This window comes from Haliotis cracherodii, unplaced genomic scaffold (assembly GCF_022045235.1).
Source record: "Haliotis cracherodii isolate W230 unplaced genomic scaffold, xgHalCrac1.p SCAF_23, whole genome shotgun sequence".
NCBI classification, from domain to species: domain Eukaryota; kingdom Metazoa; phylum Mollusca; class Gastropoda; order Lepetellida; family Haliotidae; genus Haliotis; species Haliotis cracherodii.
In genome coordinates, this window is record NW_027266279.1 from 9,345,490 (window position 1) to 9,367,710 (window position 22,221).

At 38.9% G+C, this 22,221-nt stretch overlaps 1 protein-coding gene across 7 annotated transcripts in view; it reads left to right on the top strand.

Moving 5' to 3' along the window:
* The window catches only part of LOC139471871 (pleckstrin homology domain-containing family G member 5-like), a 210,484-nt gene that overhangs the window by 103,086 nt on the left and 85,177 nt on the right, over positions 1 to 22,221 (top strand). For 3 of the 7 annotated variants that reach the window (XM_071254375.1, XM_071254378.1, XM_071254377.1), the window contains exons 2-3: positions 5,249 to 7,752; positions 20,883 to 21,012. In XM_071254375.1, coding sequence (XP_071110476.1) covers positions 7,075 to 7,752; positions 20,883 to 21,012 — 808 coding nt within the window. In that variant the 5' untranslated portion in view covers positions 5,249 to 7,074. The remainder of the gene's footprint in view (positions 1 to 5,248; positions 7,753 to 20,882; positions 21,013 to 22,221) is intronic. The other 4 variants (XM_071254380.1, XM_071254382.1, XM_071254379.1 and 1 more) reach the window with 2 other exon arrangements.

The following is a 22,221-nucleotide window of genomic DNA, read 5'->3' on the forward strand; positions in this document are numbered from 1 at the left end:
GAACCTGTGATCATCGGAGATATAACTGAAGGATAATGATGCTGTTGGAAGGTGTTTTATGAAGCTGATGATAGGGTACAGAGGTTGGGATGACTTGTCAATCCACCAAAACAGATGTCTTCTTCAATTTTATGAAAGCAATGCCTTAATCATCATTTGTGTGAACGCTGGTTACTTGAATGCGCTTGAGTTTTGGGGACAAATGATGATTATGAAGATCCTTGCGTACTGTGTTCTTGAACCCCGAAGAAGTATTTCTCAGTACGTGTCCAATAACAATTCCAATATATTAAAATGAAGTCTTACCTTTGAGAACATTTATTTCTGTTCAATATAATCATGAACACTTTGATGTCTTCATAGGGCTTTGACGTGTCAAATATGATTACGTCAGTAACGCATGGTTCCGTATTTTTAGGGGCTCGAAAACATGTTACCTGGGGTAATGAACAACACTTATATCCTATTGTGAACAAGAAACTGGTTTTCAACTAAAATCACAAATTTTGCAGCCTGAAATAAGAAGTTGATAGTTTGATTACCTTATTTTCTTGTGTACAATGCACACTTGATCATAGGGCGGTCGGTTAGCCTAGTGGTTATCATTGTTTATATACAGAGATAAGATTATTGTATGTAATTGTCTCCTAAAATAATCAGGAAATAGCAATCACAGAAGACAAAATAGTACAGATTTGTTGAAATGCTATTTTCTATGTTATAGTCTCATAGTAATGTCTTATGTTGGAAAAAGAACCATAACTCATTGTATGGGTGTATTATGTAAACCCTTTTCTATACAGCTGGGTCTTTTTTTAAAAAGGTGTACCCTGTACACCAAAAAATATATCTATTTAAAAAGGAATTGATTGTTTTATGAAGTATGCCGTGAACACTATTACAGAGCTGGTGTTTCATAACTCACAGACTGGTGACCCGTGAAGATCCCGGGTAGAATAGGTCTTCAGCAACCCATGCTTGCCGTAAGAGGCGACTATGCTTGTCGTAAGAGGCGACTAACGGGATCGGGTGGTCAGACTCGCTGACTTGGTTGATGCATGTCATCGTATCCCAATTGCGTGGATAGATGCTTATGATGTCAATCAGTTGATTGTCTGGTCCAGATTCGATTATTTACAGACCGTCGTCATATAGCTGGAATATTGCTGAGTGCGGCGTTAAAGGACAAACAAACAGACTGGTGGGTTAGTTGATTTTGAATTTTATACAGTAAGGTCTTTAGAACACATTTACAGAATTTCTGCAAGTTATTTTGGGGCTAGAACAGGGTAATCCTGAGGTAGACGGTGGGTAATAGATTTGAATGCAGCATTTTACACCAGGCATAGAAACTTCAATTACTTTGTCTTGTTATTGTTGCTAGGTTAATTACCGGAGCCCTGCATTGGGTCATCGAGTCATGCTCCTGCTATCAACCACTTGCCTGGCTGGTCAAGACTATTATTATCAAACTGTAGAGATGTAGCTGGAATATTGCTTACTGAAAACAAAAGCCACATTACAGCTCGATATAAACTCAAGGATCAACAAAACACAGGATTCATTTCCTGTACAGTAAATAAAAGCAACAAAAAAGCATTTCAGTAATCATAAAATACTGTGCCTAAAACAGAGTTCATTGTATGATTGCGACTATATCTGAAGCTTGCGTTTTAGAATAACTATCAAATAGTAATGATACCAGGTGTTCGCAAAAACGTGAGTGTATCCTGCCCCACAGGTGACACCCATCACAAACACATGCATGGGCAAGTCAATTGTTCACCTGAAGAAACAAGGGAACGTGTAAAAGTCAAAATAGAGAATTGTATCGGACATAATTTTGATCACTGATGCAGCAGATTTGGAAATGTCGTCTACCATAAGACTCTTTGAAAGCTTTCTTGAGGCTTTGAATCAGTCATTGAAAGTTTGACCCTCAATGAGGAAGAATACAAGAATGTTGGTACGATTGGTGACAAGAAATTGATGAGAAGTAACGGACATGGCGTCACATGACAATGTTGAACTGGTGTTTTGACACAGCAAGGCATAGCTATTTGACAGCACAGTGACACCTTATGATGATTGATAGACTGGGCTACTGTCTCAGGCTTGACAGACATCGCACAGATGAATGAGATTGGTCTACTGGGATTACGTTGAAAAAATCTTTCTTCTGACACGAGGGACAATAAAAAGACTTGGTGATAGATCAACGTGACATTATTTACGTGTTATTTCATACACCGTATTGATTCCAAGCAAAAAGAAATTCTACTTAGTTTGAAAAAAAGTGTTGAAAATTCATGACTAGAATGAAATGATAATGATTTTCACCTTGAGTATAACAGCTATGTATAAGGGATAGTGTGAGAAAACAAACTCTTACATACATTCAGTCAATTATTAATACAGTTCTAATACACTGGGGTTGGTGGGGTTGCTAGTGGTTAAAGCGTTCGCTCGTCACTACGAAGATCCATGTTCGATTCCCCACATGGGTACAATGTGTGAACCCCATTTCTGGTGTCCTCCGCCCTGATATTGCTGGAATATTGCTAAAGGTGGCATAAAACCATACTCACTCACTCACTCTAAGATATTATTGAACTTTAAATGTGAAAATGATGATAAGATTATGTAACACATCAACAATCTTATAGAAATCTATGTTTCTCGATAGATGTTCACTTGTTCAAATAACCAATGTTGTGAACCTCATAAAAGTGTTATTGCTTTATGGTCATATATTGTCGATGATATCTCAGATCAGGAGTGTGTGGTGGTTTATTACGTTTGATGAATTGGACGCCAGTGATATGGAGCAATGAAGTGCTAGCAGTGCTTTGTGATGTAGAGATATATACTACTTGTGGGGCCCTCTCACAGCTAACTGTCTCTCAAGACAGGACTTTGTATTCCACCATAAATGTGCGAGCGATACGAATCTGTATCAAGTACTGATTGTGACATTACTGGAGGACGTTGATGTTGAATAACCAACTTGAAGCTGTTGCTAATTTCACATGCTAGTGATTAGATGTATCAAGATAGATTTGCCAACAGAGCTAGACTATAACTCTTCATACCACCCAGGGATGTTACATCTGACAGTTCCTAATCCTGACCACATCTTCAGCTTGATCTGTGACAAGATCTGAGGTGGCTGGGTGATCTAAGCAATTCATTGTGAAGAGTAGCCTCCCTTATCCATGCCAGGATCCACATTTGCAAGTTTGTAAAAGAAAATTCTGAATATTAACCTTGTTTTGTCTGCACAAATGTGACTGAGGTGGCTGGGTGATCTAAGTAATACACTGTCAAGAGTAGCCTCCCTTATCCATGCCAGGATCCACGTGCAAGTTTGAAAAAGAAAATTCTGAATATGAACCTTGTTTTGTCTGCACAAAAGTGATCAGGTGGCTGGGTGACCCAAGCAATACACTGTGAAGAGTAGCCTCCCTTATCCAGGCCAGGATAAATATCTGCAGGTTTGAAAAAAAACATTCTGATTATGAACCTTGTTTTGTCTGCAAAAATGTGACTGGGGTGGCTTGGAGATCTAAGCAATACACTGTGTAGAGTAGCCTCCCTTATCCACGCCAGGATCCACATCTGCAGGTTTGAACAGAAATAATATTCTGATCATGCACCTTGTTTTGTCTGTACAAAAGTGTTCACCAAAGTGACATCTACAACCTGTATTGCTTCAGTCTTGCCTCCCCATCAAGCCAACATGCCGTCATATTATCTAAAATGCTGTTCAACAGAATTAAACCCGTCTCGCTCACTCACCCATGTCCATTGCAATGGAGGTCTGGCTGATGAGGCTCCTCATTACCACAACAAAATGTATTGATTGGGTTTTAATGACTGCTGATAGGCAGTGTTTGGCTATTATTGAATGAGAAGTATTCAGACCTTCACTGGTATGCCCTGAATGATCTGCCCTGAAGGCATCGACAGAAGTCAATCATCTACTTATAATGGAGTAGGTCTGGGTAGGGCCGATCATGTCATACAAGTGTTTATGACAGGAATTGGCCAAGAATCCGCGACATAACGAACTCAACTTTGAACATGATTTACAGCCGGTGCAGAGTGGGATTTCAACAAAGTCTTGCATTACTGTAGTGAATGAGGCTATATCCTGAACAGATTTGGAATGATCACGGTATGTGCAGTTCAAATGGTTTAACCTGCAGTGTAGAAATTCATTGAATGATCTCAATGAGAACGGAATTCCCTTGTGATCAGATCAGAAAGTTGTTTTTAGCTCTTAACAGTAGGCGTCCTAAGACAGAGAAGTTCTTGTTGAGGATTACAATCTGTTTGTAGCTGCAAGTGTGGGGAACGTTTGAAAAAAATTACTGAGAAAGTAAGAAGGAAATTGTTTTTCTTTCTGTTTTTAGATACTTAATGAATTTATCATATGTTTTGATTACACATTTACAATTGTTAATTTTTATACATTTTTATTCAAATATTTGACAATATTATTACAACATGTATGAAGGAAAGAAATTTTCAAAATTAGTTTTAATGTTTATTTTGTTGTATATTAACTATATTCTGACAAATAATATTTGAATTTTAATAAGGTATCTGTTTTTTTAAATTTTCAGTAAGGGGGTCTGCAAAATTGGTTATAATTGAATTAGGTAAAATGTGTACATAGATTGTATACTGTTGTGTAGGAAGATGTCGGTTTCTAATTAAAATACTTGACACCAAATATTGTCAGAAACCATGAATTGACCACTTTGATTTAATTTGAAAGTTTATATTTGTGTATTTGTCATAATAGGTTACCTGATAATAACTCCCTACTGAATGTTCATATTACTAAGTACATTTTTATTTTTGCAAGTAAAAAACAGTTTCACTGCCAGTATTATTTGAACCTTTGTCATGTGTGTTGCCTTTCTTCTGGATGTGCTACGATCTTATTGTATACTACTCAAAAGAAGTTAAGGAACATCCAATTCTTTCATATTGCTATAGATAATCTGTCATTTTTTGTGTAGTTTAGGTGAAAATCATATTCTGTTGTCTTTAACTCATACTCTCACATCAAAAGGAAGTTATTGTGTTCAAGAACGTTGATAGTAGATTACACTTTTGATTTTGTAAACATAAATCTCTTTGTGTTAACAGGAAATAATTCTTGATATCATTGTTGCATGAATTTCCGCCTTTATCATGTTGCTGTAACTACTAGGAACTGTTTTATCTCTTTGCATAGCAGTGACAGTCATCGTCTCCCTGAGCAAGAAGACTGACCAAGGTGTTCTCTGCTAGTACGTGTTTGATATTGGCTTATACGTGTACAGCTGACCAAGACCTACGACTGTATGTCAGATGAATTTAATCTTCTTCAAACAACTCGAGCTGACCCAGTAAACACCTCGGGAGTCGCACACCGCTGAGTTCATCATATCGGTTCCATGGGGAATGAAGATCATCTTTGTGAGCACGGATAATCTTCATCGCGACGCGACAAGGATCAGGTTACACAGCCAAGTGTAATCACGGTTGAATGTCCTTGTGAAAATATTGGAATGGAAATATCTTGTACATCTCATGAATGACTTGTCTGTTGCAAGGCTGTGGGTAAAGTCGACTGCTCGGAGGAGATGTAAACAATTTAGTACTGTGTCTCTACAGGATTAGTCTCGGTGGTGTTGTGAGCGTATTAAGTTCATGTTGGATACAGTGTCTTCATGGACTATTCATCATTGGACTACTTTTCTTCTTCACAAAGCTCATTTGTTGATCGACACACGTTTTTGGAAGGACAGAAACTGAACTTTGTATCTCAACAGACATGATTGACCAATCATTTTTTTATAACATTGCAAACTTTATCTTTTGTGTCAGGTTTTATAGATCGTAGTGACTTTTTCCATCTCTGGAATTTCAATATTTCTTTAAAAGAAACACAGTTTTCAATATTGAGCTGCGTTATTGTCCATAGAGTTTCAGGGTAAAGGGAGTGATATTCTTCAGTGGGCGAGGTGAGCAAGATTTGCATGATTAATGAAGCTCAACAGCCTTGTTGGGTTTAATGGAGCCTGAAGTGGGAGAGCCTATAATTTGTGTGTAATTATACCTCCTTGAGATGAATACCTCGGCCATTTTCAACAGACTCATTTACAAGTGTTACAGCGTGAACCAGACAGTGTATTCGATTTGAAAGGCAGAAATTTGATGCTTGAGATTCTGTTTATGTTTTCATATCTTTCTTAATGATCCCTGACAGCGGCCCATTTAATGTATTTTCTGTCTGACTATGGAACTGGTTCTGTATGTTTAGGTTTATTGTGTATCGTATATTTATAAAACAACTTGGACAAATGTTCATTCACGATCAAACAGCTGGACTACTGCCCTAGAAATTGCCCGATTTGTTGGGTTCTTGTTTGCTTAATCCATGGCGTTTGTTGTGAAGACTTCTGACTTTTTGAGCTGAATGTCAGGTGGTTCACTGTCAGAGCTGGAGTAGCTGTGTGTGTTATATTGGGCAGGAGGATTATAATCCAGCCTTGAATTGGGACATTACAGCCAATTGTAGCCTGCTGCTAATCCCATTATTGCCTGTTGAACTGTGTTTGTTGCAATCACGGAGAAAAGAAGCATAATTGGCAATTATTGTGATGCAACTAAAACCTTAAGAGGTTCAAGTGGGGCTCTTGCTCTGCTCACTGGTATTTGGAGTTTTGAAGGAAAGTCTTCTTGTTCATTCGTGTTGAGTAGCTGACTCAACAGTTTAAAGGGAAATCATAGGTTCTTCTCAGTGGAATATATGACTGAAGAGTTATAGTGGAGAATCTTGGGGTTTATCCACAGAATATCTAAACAGTTTTAATGGCGAGTTGTTTATTTGAACATCTGAACCAGTTTTAAGGAACTGGTTTATTGAATAGCTGACGACAGCTGTGAAGAAGAGACACAGTTTTAGGAATAATCTTATAGATTCACATTGGAGTACCTGTGTTCTGAAATGCTTGTGTTCTGCTTCTGTCCAGTGTGACCTTTCATTGTGAAAACTCTGTATCCTTTCAACAAACCATGATGAAGTTGAGAAAGAAGAAGTTTCCACGATCTTTCCAGAAGAAGAAGAACAAAAAGATTGAAGACCCCGAAAACCCGACCAGTCCAACATCCCCGACGTCGCCAACAACCCCACTGACACCCCTGAGTCCTACCACTCCGCCCGTGTTCAGCCCAGCCATAGCTTCTCCCACGGCTGATTCGGGGTTCTTTGACCAGCCGTCATCGCGTGATGCTGAGAACTTTGACTCAGCAGCCTCTGTATCCCCCCTCTCCCCCTCGTCCCCAACATGGGCCTCCCCCAACAACACCCCCGGGACGGATGACAGCGACCAGGACATTACTCAACTTTTTGCTGAAATTTTGAAGCAAGTTGAAGAAAATAATTCCACATCACGGTTTGAATTTGATCGTATGTCATTAGACACAATCTCCTCCAGATCCGTCACTCCAGATCCGGACCTCGAGAGTCTGGCCGAGCTTTGTCCAGGGAGGCTGGGAGAGTCCTTCAATGAGAAGATTAATACCACGGATGACAGGGATATCGTACCTGCCTTAAAGAAAGGGGAGAATACTCTTCCTTGTGGATGTGATAGAGAATGTTTGTCAACAGTTGAGGTGAAACACGTGGAGATCAAGGCAGGATATGACGGGGGTGCGGAAACATGTTTTGTTATTTCCACCTCAACGATACAGGTAAGCTATGATGGGGATGTACGCCTTCCATGTTATTATGTGGATGTACACATACATCATATCCTACCTTCTTAGTTAGAGATATGCAGCTATATTTATAATTCATGATGTATATGTGGTACAAAATGCCACTTATCACAGTTCAAGATGGATGGAAACTTTGTTGATGACAATATTCCACTGCCATAGTTCGTGATTGAGGTAGACTTGATGTAGTAGGGATATGCAACTATGTTTATAATTCATGATGTATATGTGGTACAATATGCCACTTATCACAGTTCAAGATGGATGGAAACTTTGTTGATGACAATATTCTACTGCCATAGTTCGTGATTGAGGTAGACTTGATGTAGTAGGGATATGCAACTATATTTATAATTCATGATGTATATGTGGTACAAAATGCCACTTATCACAGTTCAAGATGGATGAAAACTTTGTTGATGACAATATTCTACTGCCATAGTTCGTGATTGAGGTAGACTTGATGTAGTAGGGATATGCAACTATATTTATAATTCATGATGTATATGTGGTACAAAATGCCACTTATCACAGTTCAAGATGGATGGAAACTTTGTTGATGACAATATTCTACTGCCATAGTTCATGGTAGTAGTAAACTACATGATGTCGCCGTACATGCTAGTACCACTATATTTAAGGTCATGATCAACTGCAGTAACAGTTTGCTATCATCCTAGGCCATGATATAACTGGAATACAGTTAAGAGCGGCGTTAAACACAACTCACTCACTCAGCTCATGTTATGACACCAGGTGTCTGTGGATTGTGATGTTTGCCACCGATGCCACTCCCACGGGTACGGCACATACAGAGATGTTGTTGAATACTGACAGAGAGAAATAGTACATAGACTAGGGCTGGGACGAGCCTAAATTACTAAATTTACTACCCAGGTACCCGACACCCAATTAACCATTCCGGGGTACCCGCTGTACGATCAATAATTGTGTACAAAATCTCTGATTAGGAACTGTTTTGCTGGACTCCTGGCAAAAAGTATTTAGGTACATCTAAAAAATGATCTGGTTTGCATCTACTGAAGTTGACTGAAGCTGCATCCTCCTCAAAACGTAAAAGTCAGGAGGAATGTGCCTGTAGTGGGAGAAAGATATGCGAACATTAGAGACTTGCAGGCAACCATGGATGAAGTGGTGAATTTTTGTCATGAACCTGAGCACCCTAGGTACCCGTCCCAGCCCCAACATAGACATGATATTATAAAATGTAATTCATCTATAGTAATTCTGTCATTAACTAGGGGTGGTCGGGTAGCCTAGTGGTTAAAGCGTTTGCTCGTCACGCCGAAGACTCGGGTTCGATTCCCGACATGGGTACAATGTGTGAAGCCCATTTCTGGTGTCCCCCGCCATGATATTGCTGGAATATTGCTAAAAGCGGCGTAAAAGCGGGGATTTTGGTAAACACACTGTCAAACAATCAAGAGAAACCAACTGAAAACATTTGAATGTAAGCAAGGCCCTAGCGGTAGGGGAGGTCTGGCGTGTGGCTTCTGCAATAGATGAAGCCTGGTTTGCCCCGATTATGTTTTTAGGTTTGTCAGAACGAACCATATACCTGTGCTCGTGGGTTTCACCATCTTCCCGAGGCAAGGGAGTTAACTGACTATAAAAGTCCAGTTTCCATACTTGCCGAACTAGGCTGGTATTGTAGAGTTATATTTTAGCTGGACTGACGAGCCTATGCATAGTCCAATCAAAATCAAAATCGTGTAGCGAAATAGAAATCTGGTTTGTAAACTGTCGTGCAGATATTGGTCGATTGCAGGATTTGCAAAAGATGTGCACTGCCAACTCGGCGTCAGCAGATATTTTCCAAATCTTTCATGTTGTTAATGAAGGTGATCACGTGATTTGATCCACTTTGGGATGTAAACCTGTTTTATCACAATATAGATCTTGGTTATCAATCACATCGTCTTGCCTGGGCGCCGCCATTTGAAGCAAATGCAAGTGATACAAGAGGTGGAATTTGGTCCATAGGAGAGGCATAGACTTTCTTCCCATATTAAGCTGACATTCCGTGATATATAATTGGAATAAATGGCTTTAAACCCAACTCACTCACTCACAAACAGAAGTTATTTGTCACTAACGCCACATACAATGGGTACTGGATGTTTCTGGTCATAGAGACTTCAAATTGTAGCTTCTAAAATATTGCCTGCTCATTCTTACCTGGACAGATTGCTATCAAGACATATCTTGCAGGTGTTTACGACAGCTGGGAGCGGTGATTTTATCAAAAGGGAATAAGTTGCATGTACAAGATTCACACCTTGATAAAACATCTTGTAAACTTTTGTTTTTCATAATATCTATAGTGTATTTTTCGTTTTCTTGGGAATAAATTAATTCCATGTGTGGGAGGTTAAATGTTGGAAGTGATTGTTGAGGAAGATTTGGTTGTGATAACGTGTACTTGAGTCAAGCTGCTTCAAGCTGCTTCAAGCTGCGTCAAGCTGCATCAAGCTGCAGGGGCTGATGTACAGGTAGATTGCTTTGCATCAGGGGTAGGATTAATACAACATATGTTCGCATACAGTGTGTTGTACATGGAAAAGTACCCAGTCAGTGCCCCGTGAAGATCCGGGGTAGAATAGGTCTTCAGCAACCCATGCTTGCCGTAAAAGGCGACTATGCTTGTCGTAAGAGGCGACTAACGGGATCGAGTGGTAAGGCTCGCTGACTTGGTTGATGCATGTCATCGATCCCAATTGCGTGGATCAGTGCTCATGATGTCAATCATTAGATTGTCTGGTCCAGACTCGATTATTTACAGACCGCCGCCATGTAGCTGGAATAAACAAACAAACAAACAAACAAACAAACAAGACCAAATCAGTGGGATGTTTATTGTTCTCACATCATTGAATTTCAATATTTATCCCCTTCCCAGGAAATTGGAAGGGGATATAGGAATGGGTGCTCTCTGTCATGTTTTGATTCTGGAGCAAAACTCGAAGAACGTTAAATATTTCTTGATAAAATTTTGCAGAGATATCGGTCTGGCCTTGAACTGGTCACTTTTGCTATTTAGGAATTCTGCAGAGATTAATTTTCTCTGATTATCTTCATTTGCCACCTAGTACTAAGGTTGGACAAGTTGAAAATTAAATAATTATTGAAATTATAAAATTCATTATCTTCATGGAAATGATTATATTTTCCAACAGTTTGTATGCTTAATGCTGCTGCTAAATTGAGTTACATATTCATGTGGTAATTCTGTCCCACATACATTAACAGAAAGAAAACGTAGTGAATCAATTTTGAGTCAAAATCATGATTGCCTGGTAGATATGTGTGGCTAAGTTATGATGTGCAGTGTGGGAAATATTATTTATGATTGAAGGGCGACACACGGAGCATGACATGCATGACATTAGTCTGTGATGGAAGGTCGTGGTTTGTTTCAAACAGTAACATGAAAACTGAAACATTATTGATTTGTACATACAGTGTGAGGCCATATCAAATTTCTGTTTGATTGGAAACATTGTCAAAATATGTCATTCAGATGATATTTACAACAACAAAAAATGTTCAGTTTCTTAGTGAACTTATAGGAGTATCCGAATAATGAAATACACTATATATTTCCGTTGGTGAAATTTGCTGTTCATGAAGAATATATTTGTTTGGTCAAGAGGGTAATGGCAACATGGGCCGAGGCAACATATTCCACAAGAGAGGATTTTACCAGGTGAGCTATGGGGTTAAACAAGGATAACATCTTTTGTACTGCGGGGGCATTCGCTCGTCACGCTAAAGACCCAGGTTCGATTCCTGACCGTGGTACAATGTGTGAAGCCCATTTCTTGTGTTCCCGGCCGTGATATTGCTGGAATATTGCTAAAAGCGGCGTAAAACCAAACCCACTCACTGTAGTACTGGGATGCATGATCCTGGCTCAATCAGCCATGTTCCTTTTGGGTGATGTACAAAAATACTGTTGATGTTTGATGTTCATGTTTAGATGGACTTTCTGGGTAACATCCATATATATTCCCAGAGCTCCAGATGAGCTTTTGGTGTTGTGGGTATTTTACCCATGCGTATTTCTGCATTTCTGATGCGTATTTTACGCAGATACGCAGCTTATCTGGAGCTCTGTATTCCTGTATGTTGATAAGTACATGGTCACAGACCTGTGAAGTTGCAGGGTAGAATAGGTCTTCAGCAACCCATGCTTGTCGTAAAAGGCGACTAACGGGATCGGGTTGTCAGGCTTCCTGATTGGTTGATGCTTGTCTTCATATTCCAAATGCGAAGATCGATGATCATGATGTCAGTCACTGGATTGTCTGGTCCAGACTCGATTATTTACAGACTGCCGTCATATAACTTCTTTGATAGGCATTTAGAAGTGGCAGTACTAAGTAAGGATAAGAATTTATGGATGAACAACTGCAGTAAAGAAGTTGTTCATCCATAAATTCTTATCCTTACGCTGTCATATAGTTGGAATATTGCTGAGTGCGGCGTTAAACAACAAACAAATATAAGTCACATGTGTAGTAATTTGTTAGTTGAATGGTGTTGACACATACGTCAAGTGTCCACGTCACTGTGCCAATGACATGTCCCAGGTCACTTGTTTATATTCATTGACCGCCACCGTGGTTTAGTGAAGAGCGTCCGCCCGGAGAGCGGAAGGTCCGGGGTTCGATCCCCTGTCGCGTCATACCAAAAGACGTTTAAAAGATGGTACATGTTGTTACCCTGTCTTGCTCGCAGCATTAAGGGGCTAAAACAAGGACTGGTCAGCTTGGAGTCCGTATACTGTGTCTGAGTGGGACATTCATGTTAAACTGTGGCATGGTATCTCAGTGAGCTAGCACTATAAATCGGCATCAGTCCAGACTAGTACAAGCAGCCACACAAACACACACACGTACATGCACGTCGCTATATAAGTGCAATAATCTTGGACGCGACGTTAAACCCCATTTCACCTCACCTGTTTATATTCATTATCATTCAGTATCATGGATACATTAACACTAAGGGAGCTGGTCTTTTATTGATTGGTTAAGAGAACCACCTCACCTATACGTCCATAAATCTCAAAACATATTTATGTCAAATATTATTAATAAATAAGTCAACAATAATAACTTCAAAGATCGCTTGTTCAGTCATAAAAACTAAAAAAATGTAACCAACAATACGAAATTAGTGACATCGGTCAACGCAGTAATACAACCCGATCTGCCCACCCTATTATCAGCCAATCAGGAAACAGTAGACTGCTATTAGGTGTGGCCTTTATGATTTTGGTTGAAACTCAAAAATAAATTGCTTGTTTCGTATATTGAATACCATGAAAGAACTGGCATTTACGGGATCGGGTGGTCTGGCTCACTGACTTGGTTGAAGCATGTCATCGTATCCCATTTGCGTGTATCAATGCTTATGATGTCAATCACTGGATTGTCTGGTTCAGGCATGATAATTTACAGACTGCCGTCATGCAGCTGAAACATTGCTGAATGCGGCAAAAACAAATAAACAAATAAACGAACAAACAGCAAGCGTGAGTAACTGGGGACATTTCTACCCTTGGATCCCCACAAACTGTTAAGTAAATTAGCCAACAGAAGTTCAATTCCAATAATCTTATTTACTTCCGAAAGCGCCTCGCTGTTACTTGCTGTCAGGAAAACAGTTTATAATAGCAGTTCCATTCACCTCCCGATGTTATGGCCATTGTGTTCTCCTCCCTCCTACCGCTATAAATCATAACAGGTATCATTTTGTTTTACAGGACCCATAAAATCACGTTTTTTTGTGTTAATATGTATCTGAATATAATCTGGTCTCCTCCACAGCTACCACTGCATGATCTATAAATCATAAGGAGTGTCATTGGTGTGACATGACCCATAAAATCACTGTTTACTTTGCGTTAATGTATATCTGAACATAGCAAACAAACACGATTATTGTAATTGTGGGTATATTAAGGCTATTAGAATTATGACAGTCACGACCAGCCCATTCATTCCCCACCCCACCCCTTCTGCATCTCACCCCCAACGGGTTAATGTTCGTACTCATCCTATTTAGATCAGAAACTAAATGTGGAATAACTGTATGTATAACTTCCTGTCGCAGTTTAATAGGAGGCACTACTAGTCGCTAATGTTCGTATTTCTTTCTGACGATGCACACATTCCTTTTGACTTGTATATGTTTGAGTAAAGATATAAGCTTCAGTCAACTTCAGTGTACGCATGATAGTTTGTTTGATACATGTATCTAAATCACTTCGGTCAGGGCTGCGGTAAAACGATTCCCAATCAGACATTTTGATCCCAACTTTTGAGACCTACAGTGGGTACCTGGGTAGGGTCGGGCAATAGGGGGTCAGGTACCTGGGTAGTAAATTTGGACTTGTCCCAGCCCAGCAACCTCAGTCATAATGATCGTGGGTTTGAATCCCAGTTTACCATGGTTGTATTTCTATGTCAGCGTGATACCAGGCTAACCTGTCTAACAGACCCTGAACTATATCATTGTCCCTTCCACCAAGCCCTTACTGTAATGCTATGGCACAGAATGAAGCAAGTCTAGATTTCCCACAGGTTCAGGTCCTGAATTTCCCATCTTAAAAGGGCTCCTTTCAATTAAAATGGAGTTGTTTGTTTCCATCGAAATGAAATATTTTAAGTGACTAAGTGTTTAATTTACATAAGACCCATGCTCATGGGTTTCAGGAAAGTGGAAAACATCCAAGAGCTGCCTTAAGACACTTCGTGATATGCTTTCCTCCCACATCTGAAATATTGTTCAAAGAAGCGTTAAATCAAACTTTGAATATGAATATGGAAAGGGTTTTGTCGCTTTTATTTAATTTCTTTTGAGCATTATATATGTAACTTTCTAATATGTAACACTTTTACAAAAATTCTGATTTTGTAACAAATTCTAAAGAGAAAAGTGGGGCGGTCGGGTAGCCTAGTGGTTAAAGCGTTAGCTCATCACGACGAAGACCCGGGTTCAATTCCCGACATGGGTACAATGTGTGAAACTAAGTTGTGGTGTCCCCCGCCGTGATATTGCTGGAATATTGCTAAAAGCGGCGTAAAACCATACTCACTCACTCACTAAAGAGAAAAGTTAACTTCATTGCTTGTCTTTTAGAGAGTATTCAATGTTTGCGCACAATTCCACTGATAAAGAAGCCAAACCTTTACTTACCAGTCAGTCAACTGCAATATTTAACTTTCTTATATGTATCACTTTGAATGGAAATTCTTATTTTATTTGCCTTTTGAAGGAAAAAGTTGGCATACAATTCCATTTATGGGTGAGCCAAATCTTTACTAACCAATCATCCAATAATATGAAACACTTTCAAGAAATCCCTGGTTTCATCAGAAGCTGTTTGCAGTCTCCATCCTGAAGAAAGTGTATTCAATATTTGCATGCATATTCCCCAGCATAGACTAGCACACAAGCCGGTAGTACTTGTAGTTTTAACAACTGTTTGTGAACTTCGTGGATAGTGTCAACACAAGGTGTGTCAGTAACGGCCCTTGGCGCTGACATTTTGTTGGCAAATCCCCGCAGCATTACAAGGATTATAGGTCTGAATAGCCCACAAGACCTTGCTGACAGACCATTGTTGACATTCAAACCCTGAGAGGCTGTTCGACTCGTGCACGATCTTTTCGTCATTTGAAGTGATCTGCGTCTTGTTACATCAGTGCAGTGACTAAGCCAATATTGACATAGATTTCATGGAAATTACGTTTTTTTCTTTTCCATTAATAAATTTCCTATTGTAAACAGCAGTTATTGAATATCACAAGGCCTTTTTCTGCTTGGAGTCATTTCAGTCACAATCCTTGGAAATTGAAATGTTTTTTGTTATATTGTAAAGGATCGCTTTGAAAATGATTTTTTAAATGATAGTTGGTGTATGTTCACACAGGTTTCAAGGAAAACACCTGTGCGTACATTGTAAAGAGCCAGCTTTTTTTAACTGGCAATATCAGGGGTTTGTTTCTATGTGTAGGATAAAACCGCCCCTCAGTCTTATCTTGAGGATGAGGGTTTATATCTAATAAAAACCTGAGGGTAGGTGTTTTATCCAACTTTTAAACTGAAAAAAAGAAACTTTATCAACACTTATCAACTTTTTTATGTTTCAAACATACTTTCCATGATCGGAAACGGGCGTAAAATATGTGTTGCTGGTGTACTGTTACTTGAAAAAGACATTCTTAAAAGCACTGTGATTATCAGCACCTGTGAGCTAGTACTACGTTCTCTGGGCTACTGATACGTGTAGTGCATGTTTGATTCGCGGGGACATTTGTCATTTGATTTTACATTTCATTACATTGTGTTCAAATGCAAAAAAGATTTCTAGCAAGAAACATTCTTATGTTACAATATGAATGGAAGTTATATCAATAAAATCCCTGGGATATTCCAACATGTTACAGTCAAGTCTCGTTAATCCGACAATCGGCTTTAACAACAAACTCCCAAACCTACTTGCCTTCAATTCTAAGTAGTTAATTTAAAGATCATGCTAAAATAGGGGCAGTCGGGTAGCCTAGTGGTTAAAGCGTTCGCTCATCACGCCGAAGACCCGGGTTCCATTCCCGACATGGGTACAATGTGTGAAGCCCATTTCTGGTGTCCCCCGCTGTGATATTGCTGGAATATTGCTAAAAGTGGCCTAAAACCATACTCACTCACTCACTCACTCTTGCAACAATATATTTACTTATTTAGTTGGAAACGGACCAGTAAAAGAAAATAATATAAGCAAAGTATTCAAGGCATCCATGTAATATAATGTCCATATAATTCACATAAAATGAAAGAAAGAAATTCTCAAAGCAATTTTTTATGTCTGTAGACATTATAAAATGATATTATTTGGAATATTTGGCTGTGAGATGGGCAGGAATGAAAATCAAACAATTATTCTACTATGGCCCTCTCACAACTTAAAGTGTTTGATGAATACCGTATTCGACGTAATAAGCTCCCCGCTCTAATAAGTGCCCACGGCGATATTTGTTAATATATTTGCTAGTGAACAATCCCAATTAGCACCCCTTCCGATTGATCAATGTACACAAGACTTATTTATTCGTGTATAATATGCACTCGTGTCTTATATGCACCCCTAGTTATGGGCAGTTAAATTCTGGAAAAATATATCTGTTGTATACAAACATTTCAGGCTGTAAGCATAAACCATGAAATTTATCTTTTAACTCTTTTGTTTTTTTCCACCAAAATACTATTCTAATAAGGGCCCCCTATTTCTAATTTTGAGAGCGCCCTGGGCGCGTATTACGTCGAATAAGGTAAATGAAATTTGTCTACTTGATTTACCAGTGTAAATCAATATTGACTAATTTACATGGTCACATTCAGCTCTAATGTTTCGTTACTGCAGTTTTTGTCCTGCATGACAGAATATGTGTATTTTGTGGAAAACATAACCAAAAAATATAGATCATATAAAAGCAAGTCTAGCCAGCTGCATTCCACAGCATCAAGAACATGTTTTTAGAGGAGTGAAATGTATAGTGTAATAAAAGATTGATCGGCTATATGTGAGACCAAGGAGGTTGTGTACTCTCTTCCATTGAATGAGTTAGCAGTAATTCACCAGTATAATGGGCCTTGTTTATAAGACTATCAGTTGATCATGGCGTTAAACTGGCCGGCGTACTGAGGCATTATGGGAAATGCATCCCATCAAATAGAAATGTATCTGTTAATAAACAATGTAGCTGTTATGTGTAGATATATTCTGTTTCAACACTCAACACATCTTGAAAGAAAAGTGTGGTAAAGATGGAGGCTCCTTCGTCATGAGTCCGCTAGACGAGGTCCAGACAGTGTCATTAGCACCCAGTCTCGGGTATATGTGGGGTTAGGGGGTATGGTTGTTGCTAAATTTAGTGAGTAAGCCTTGAGTTAGCAGATGGTTAAGTGGTGCAATTGTTTAGTTTCAAACTTGCTGAGATTGCAAATTCCATTGGACCCTGAAAGTGGTGCTGATGTGTGAGTGAGTGAGTTGGGTTAAATGATGCTTTTAGCAATATTCCAGCAATCTCAAGTCAGGGGACACCAGAAATGGCCTTCACACATTGTATCCATGTCAGGAATCAAACCGGGCCTTTGGCATGACAAGCAAGCGCTTTAACCACTAGGCTACCCCACCGCCCCTGAAAGGGATATTCAGACTCAGACCAACTGTCAGAACTGGCGAGGTAGAATAAGTTCAGAACTCACTTTGTCTGCAGAATCAAATCTTATTACTGTAAAACGTGAAATTAACGCGAGCGTGAATTAAATGCGAAAAATGCAAGTGGTCTTTGCTCGCATTATTAAACATCGCATTTATATCAACCAAAAATAAGACATTTAGGATAGCAGAAATACCAACTTAGACATAGGCTGAACACAAACAAGTATGTATTCCACATCAATGTTTATTGAGCAGCACACTAATTACATCCTGTGAATTGTCACTGCTTCACTTCAATCTGACAGTTGATGATGACTGTGTATACACCAAGACGATGCCTCAGTTTCACGTCAGGCATTTAGTACAGTATGTCCACATTGACCTGAATATGTCCACATTGACCTGAATATGTCTAGATTGACCTGAATATGTCTACATTGACTTTGATTTGAGATGGAACTCGTGAAGATCCGGGGTAGAACAGGTCTTCAGCAACCCATGCTTGCCGTAAAAGGCGACAATTCTTGTCGTAAGAGGCGACTAACAGGAAAGGGTGGTCAAACTTGCTGACTTGAATGATGTGTGTCCATGTCTCCCAATTGCGTGGATCGATGCTCATGATGTCAATCACTGGATTGTCTGGTCCAGATTTGATTATTTCTCAGACCGCTGCATAAAGCTGCACTATTGCTGAGTGCAGTGTTAAACAACAAACAAACAAACAAACAAACTGATTTGAGATGGGCTCCAAACAATAGTTCGTAATCCATCTTAAAATGAAAACTGTGTATTACTTCAGGAATGTATTCAGGAATTTTTATAAGTGTTCTGGTGTCCATCAGATGTGTATGATATTGATCATCTTAAGTAATTATATTCATTTTCCCATTTGAAAGTAATATACATTTTGTCAACATTTTTATGTGGAGATTGAAGAGTGATGAATGCATAGACATTTAGAAGTGATTAACATTCTGAAGAGTTTGCAATGTGTAGGATGTCCGACTTAGTGCCTTGAGCAATTGATTGAACAGTGAATGGAATCTTAAGTCCCATATACATGCCCATCATCCAAACGAGAGATGAGGTAAACCACACAGCAGCCTCCCACAACTGCATCAGTCCCAGCCTCAGTTTTGAGGTCTTTGACTGCACCAACACCTTGACTGGATGAGTCGTCTCCCCTTGATAAGCTTTATCAGCATTTCGCTGTAGATTAAGATAAACAATGATCAGTGCACATGATAGAGGTCACTTCCTGGTGTGGATTCATCGCAATGCCCAGCATCAGACAACTCAAGAGACAAGATGCCGTACACTCGAGATTCTATGTTGACGTCAAGGTTTTGTAACGGTTCTGGTTTACATGTTCTGTGACAGGAGCAGGCCTCAGTGTTGGTCTATATGCTTGTAGTGAAAGATCATGTTTGTTGTTTACATCAAATCTTGTTCTTGTTTTTGGACAATGGGACACAGTCATCATTTCTTGGTATCAATAATATTTACACAAAACCACCACTACCACTACTGCTAATAATATTCCATTTGTATTGATGTTATTTATTGTTATCCATATTATCAGCACTATTGTCATTATTATTATTATTGTTTTATGTTATCATTGATTTTTTTTTTTATTCTATCTAACATGGAAATAATATATTGATATATTTCAAACCCGTATACCAAATGTTTCAGTCTTCCCAAGTTGGTAAATACATGTATGATATTCATGGGACTTATTATTCCTAAAAAAAAAATCTCATTGTCCATACTAAATTACCATACTCGACATAATAAGCACCCGGGGCGCTCTCAAAATTAGAAATAGGATGCTCTTATTAGAATATAATTTTGGTGAGAGAAAAAACAGAGTTGAAAGATTGTAAATTTCGTAGTTTATGCTGACAGTCTGAAATGAAACAAAAGAAAAGTATGTGTGTATCATACACGACAGATATATATTCCAGAAATTTATTGCTCATAATTAAGGCAGCATCTAAAACAAGAGTGCGTATTAAACATGATTAAATAAGTCTTTTGAACATTGATCAATCGGAAGGGGTGCTAATTGGGATTGTTCACTAGCCTATATATTAGTAAATATCGACACTGGTGCTTATTACGTCGATTACGGTGTTAGATTTTCACCGCTGTGTGCCTCAATACGAAGCATGCCGCCTCGTGCCATGATACTGCACCAAGTACCTACAGACGAAGGAAACAGATGATGCACATGTTTCCCCCTTCTTGACTTCATGTGGGCAGTGGGGTAGCCTTTAGGTTAAAGCTCTCGCTCTTCACGCCGAAGACCCAGGTTTGATTCCCCTCGTTCATTCACCCACTCACTCGCTCACTCCATGAAATACACCATATACATAGTCCAACCAATCAGATATGTGAATCACATCTATCAATAATTGAAAATACCGTGAACAATTAGTTTAAATAAAACAAATTAATAAACGATCGCTTTTTGAAACAATTTCATAAAAATATAATAATAGATTTATTGTAGGATTACTGCTAGATTTGTATACAAAACATAACTTGAAATACCAGTCAAACATCCTGGGACAGCCACTAGGCCCAAGATAAACACACATTTACTTAATAATATATTATTAAATATGAAAAATGAAACGCCTCCCCCCTCACGCCATGTGCTAAAAACTTGAAGAAAGGTCAATTATCTATAACATTTATGGCTTCAGTATTAAAATACTTTCACACCTACATTTCCGTTTTTAATTTCATTTTTTTTCAGAATGTGGTCATGTGAGCAGTCAACATAGGATGAACTTGTATAGATGTGCTATGGGACTTTATTTTGTTTGTTTGTTTGTTGTAGGTTTGTCATCATCCCCAGTGCACGGAGGAGAACCAGGACCGACCGCTGTTGCTGTGCCATCAGTGTGACCTTGACATTCATAAAAAGCCAGAGTTCACAGGTCATCTCGTTCTTGATGCTCCCAAAAGACGTAAGCGGTATTATTATCCATTATTGGAATGAAGTGGTAAATTGGCCATCGGCTTATCTTGTTGCATACATGATTTTAGCGCAAACTTATGAAAGATAACATTCAATAATAGGATTTAACATTGCAGTCTTTATATATGTTTAAATATTAATATTATTAATCTTAAACAATTTAAACCGTGATTGATGAATTTGATTTGCAAATTATCCATTTGTATAATAAAACATTATTTCTTAGAATTTAATTATTGGACATACGAATGAATAATGAATTGTATCGTCACAAGTAGCGCCACAAGAGCATGAGGTATCATTTGAAATAAATTTATCATCTTTATATAAATTATGATCACTCCAACATTATCGAAGTCGAGAGTGTATTACTGGGCTGAATCGGGTGGTGGGGTAGCCTAGTGGATAAAGCGTTCCCTCATCACGCCAAAGGCTCGGGTTCGATTACCCACATGCGTACAATGGGTAAAGCCCATTTCTGGTGTCCCCTGTCGTGACATCGCTGGAATATTGCTTAAAGCGGCATAAAACCACACTCACTCACTTGGCAGAATCTCTTTTCCAAACTTACATTCAATCCAAATTTGTGTTCTAATTTAGATGTGATCTGGTCCAATGTGTTTACTTGCCATGTGGCTTTGTTGATGTGATGAGACTGTGTTATTAATGTAGTATGTACATCATCGATGTCTCATGCAGGATGCCATCACAGTGTATTATTCCAGGGCAGAACCCCCCAGAACCAAAGCTTGTCATAAGGTTGACTGAAATGGGTGGTCACAATGGCCAACAGTAGTATCATTAGCCATTGGCATGCATCAGTGCGCTTGCTATCATTGGTTGGTTTGCCTAGCCCTGTTTCCATGCTGGTGTATGTAATATTGCAATGGAACGCATGAAGACTGAATCATAGTTTAATTAATGTTTTTGTTTGTATACCAGAGTGATTTACATCCAGCTGTCACAGACCTCAGACACTCCGCCATGTTTTGGATGCTTAACATTGTTTAATTACCATATTCGACGTAATAAGCACCCCGCTCTAATAAGCACACGGCGATATTTGCTAATATATTGGCGAGTGAACAATCCCAATTAGCGCCCCTTCCGATTGATCAATGTACACAAGACTTATTTATTCTTGTAAAATATGTGTGTTATCTGCATCCTTATTTATGGGAAATTAAATTCTGTAAAA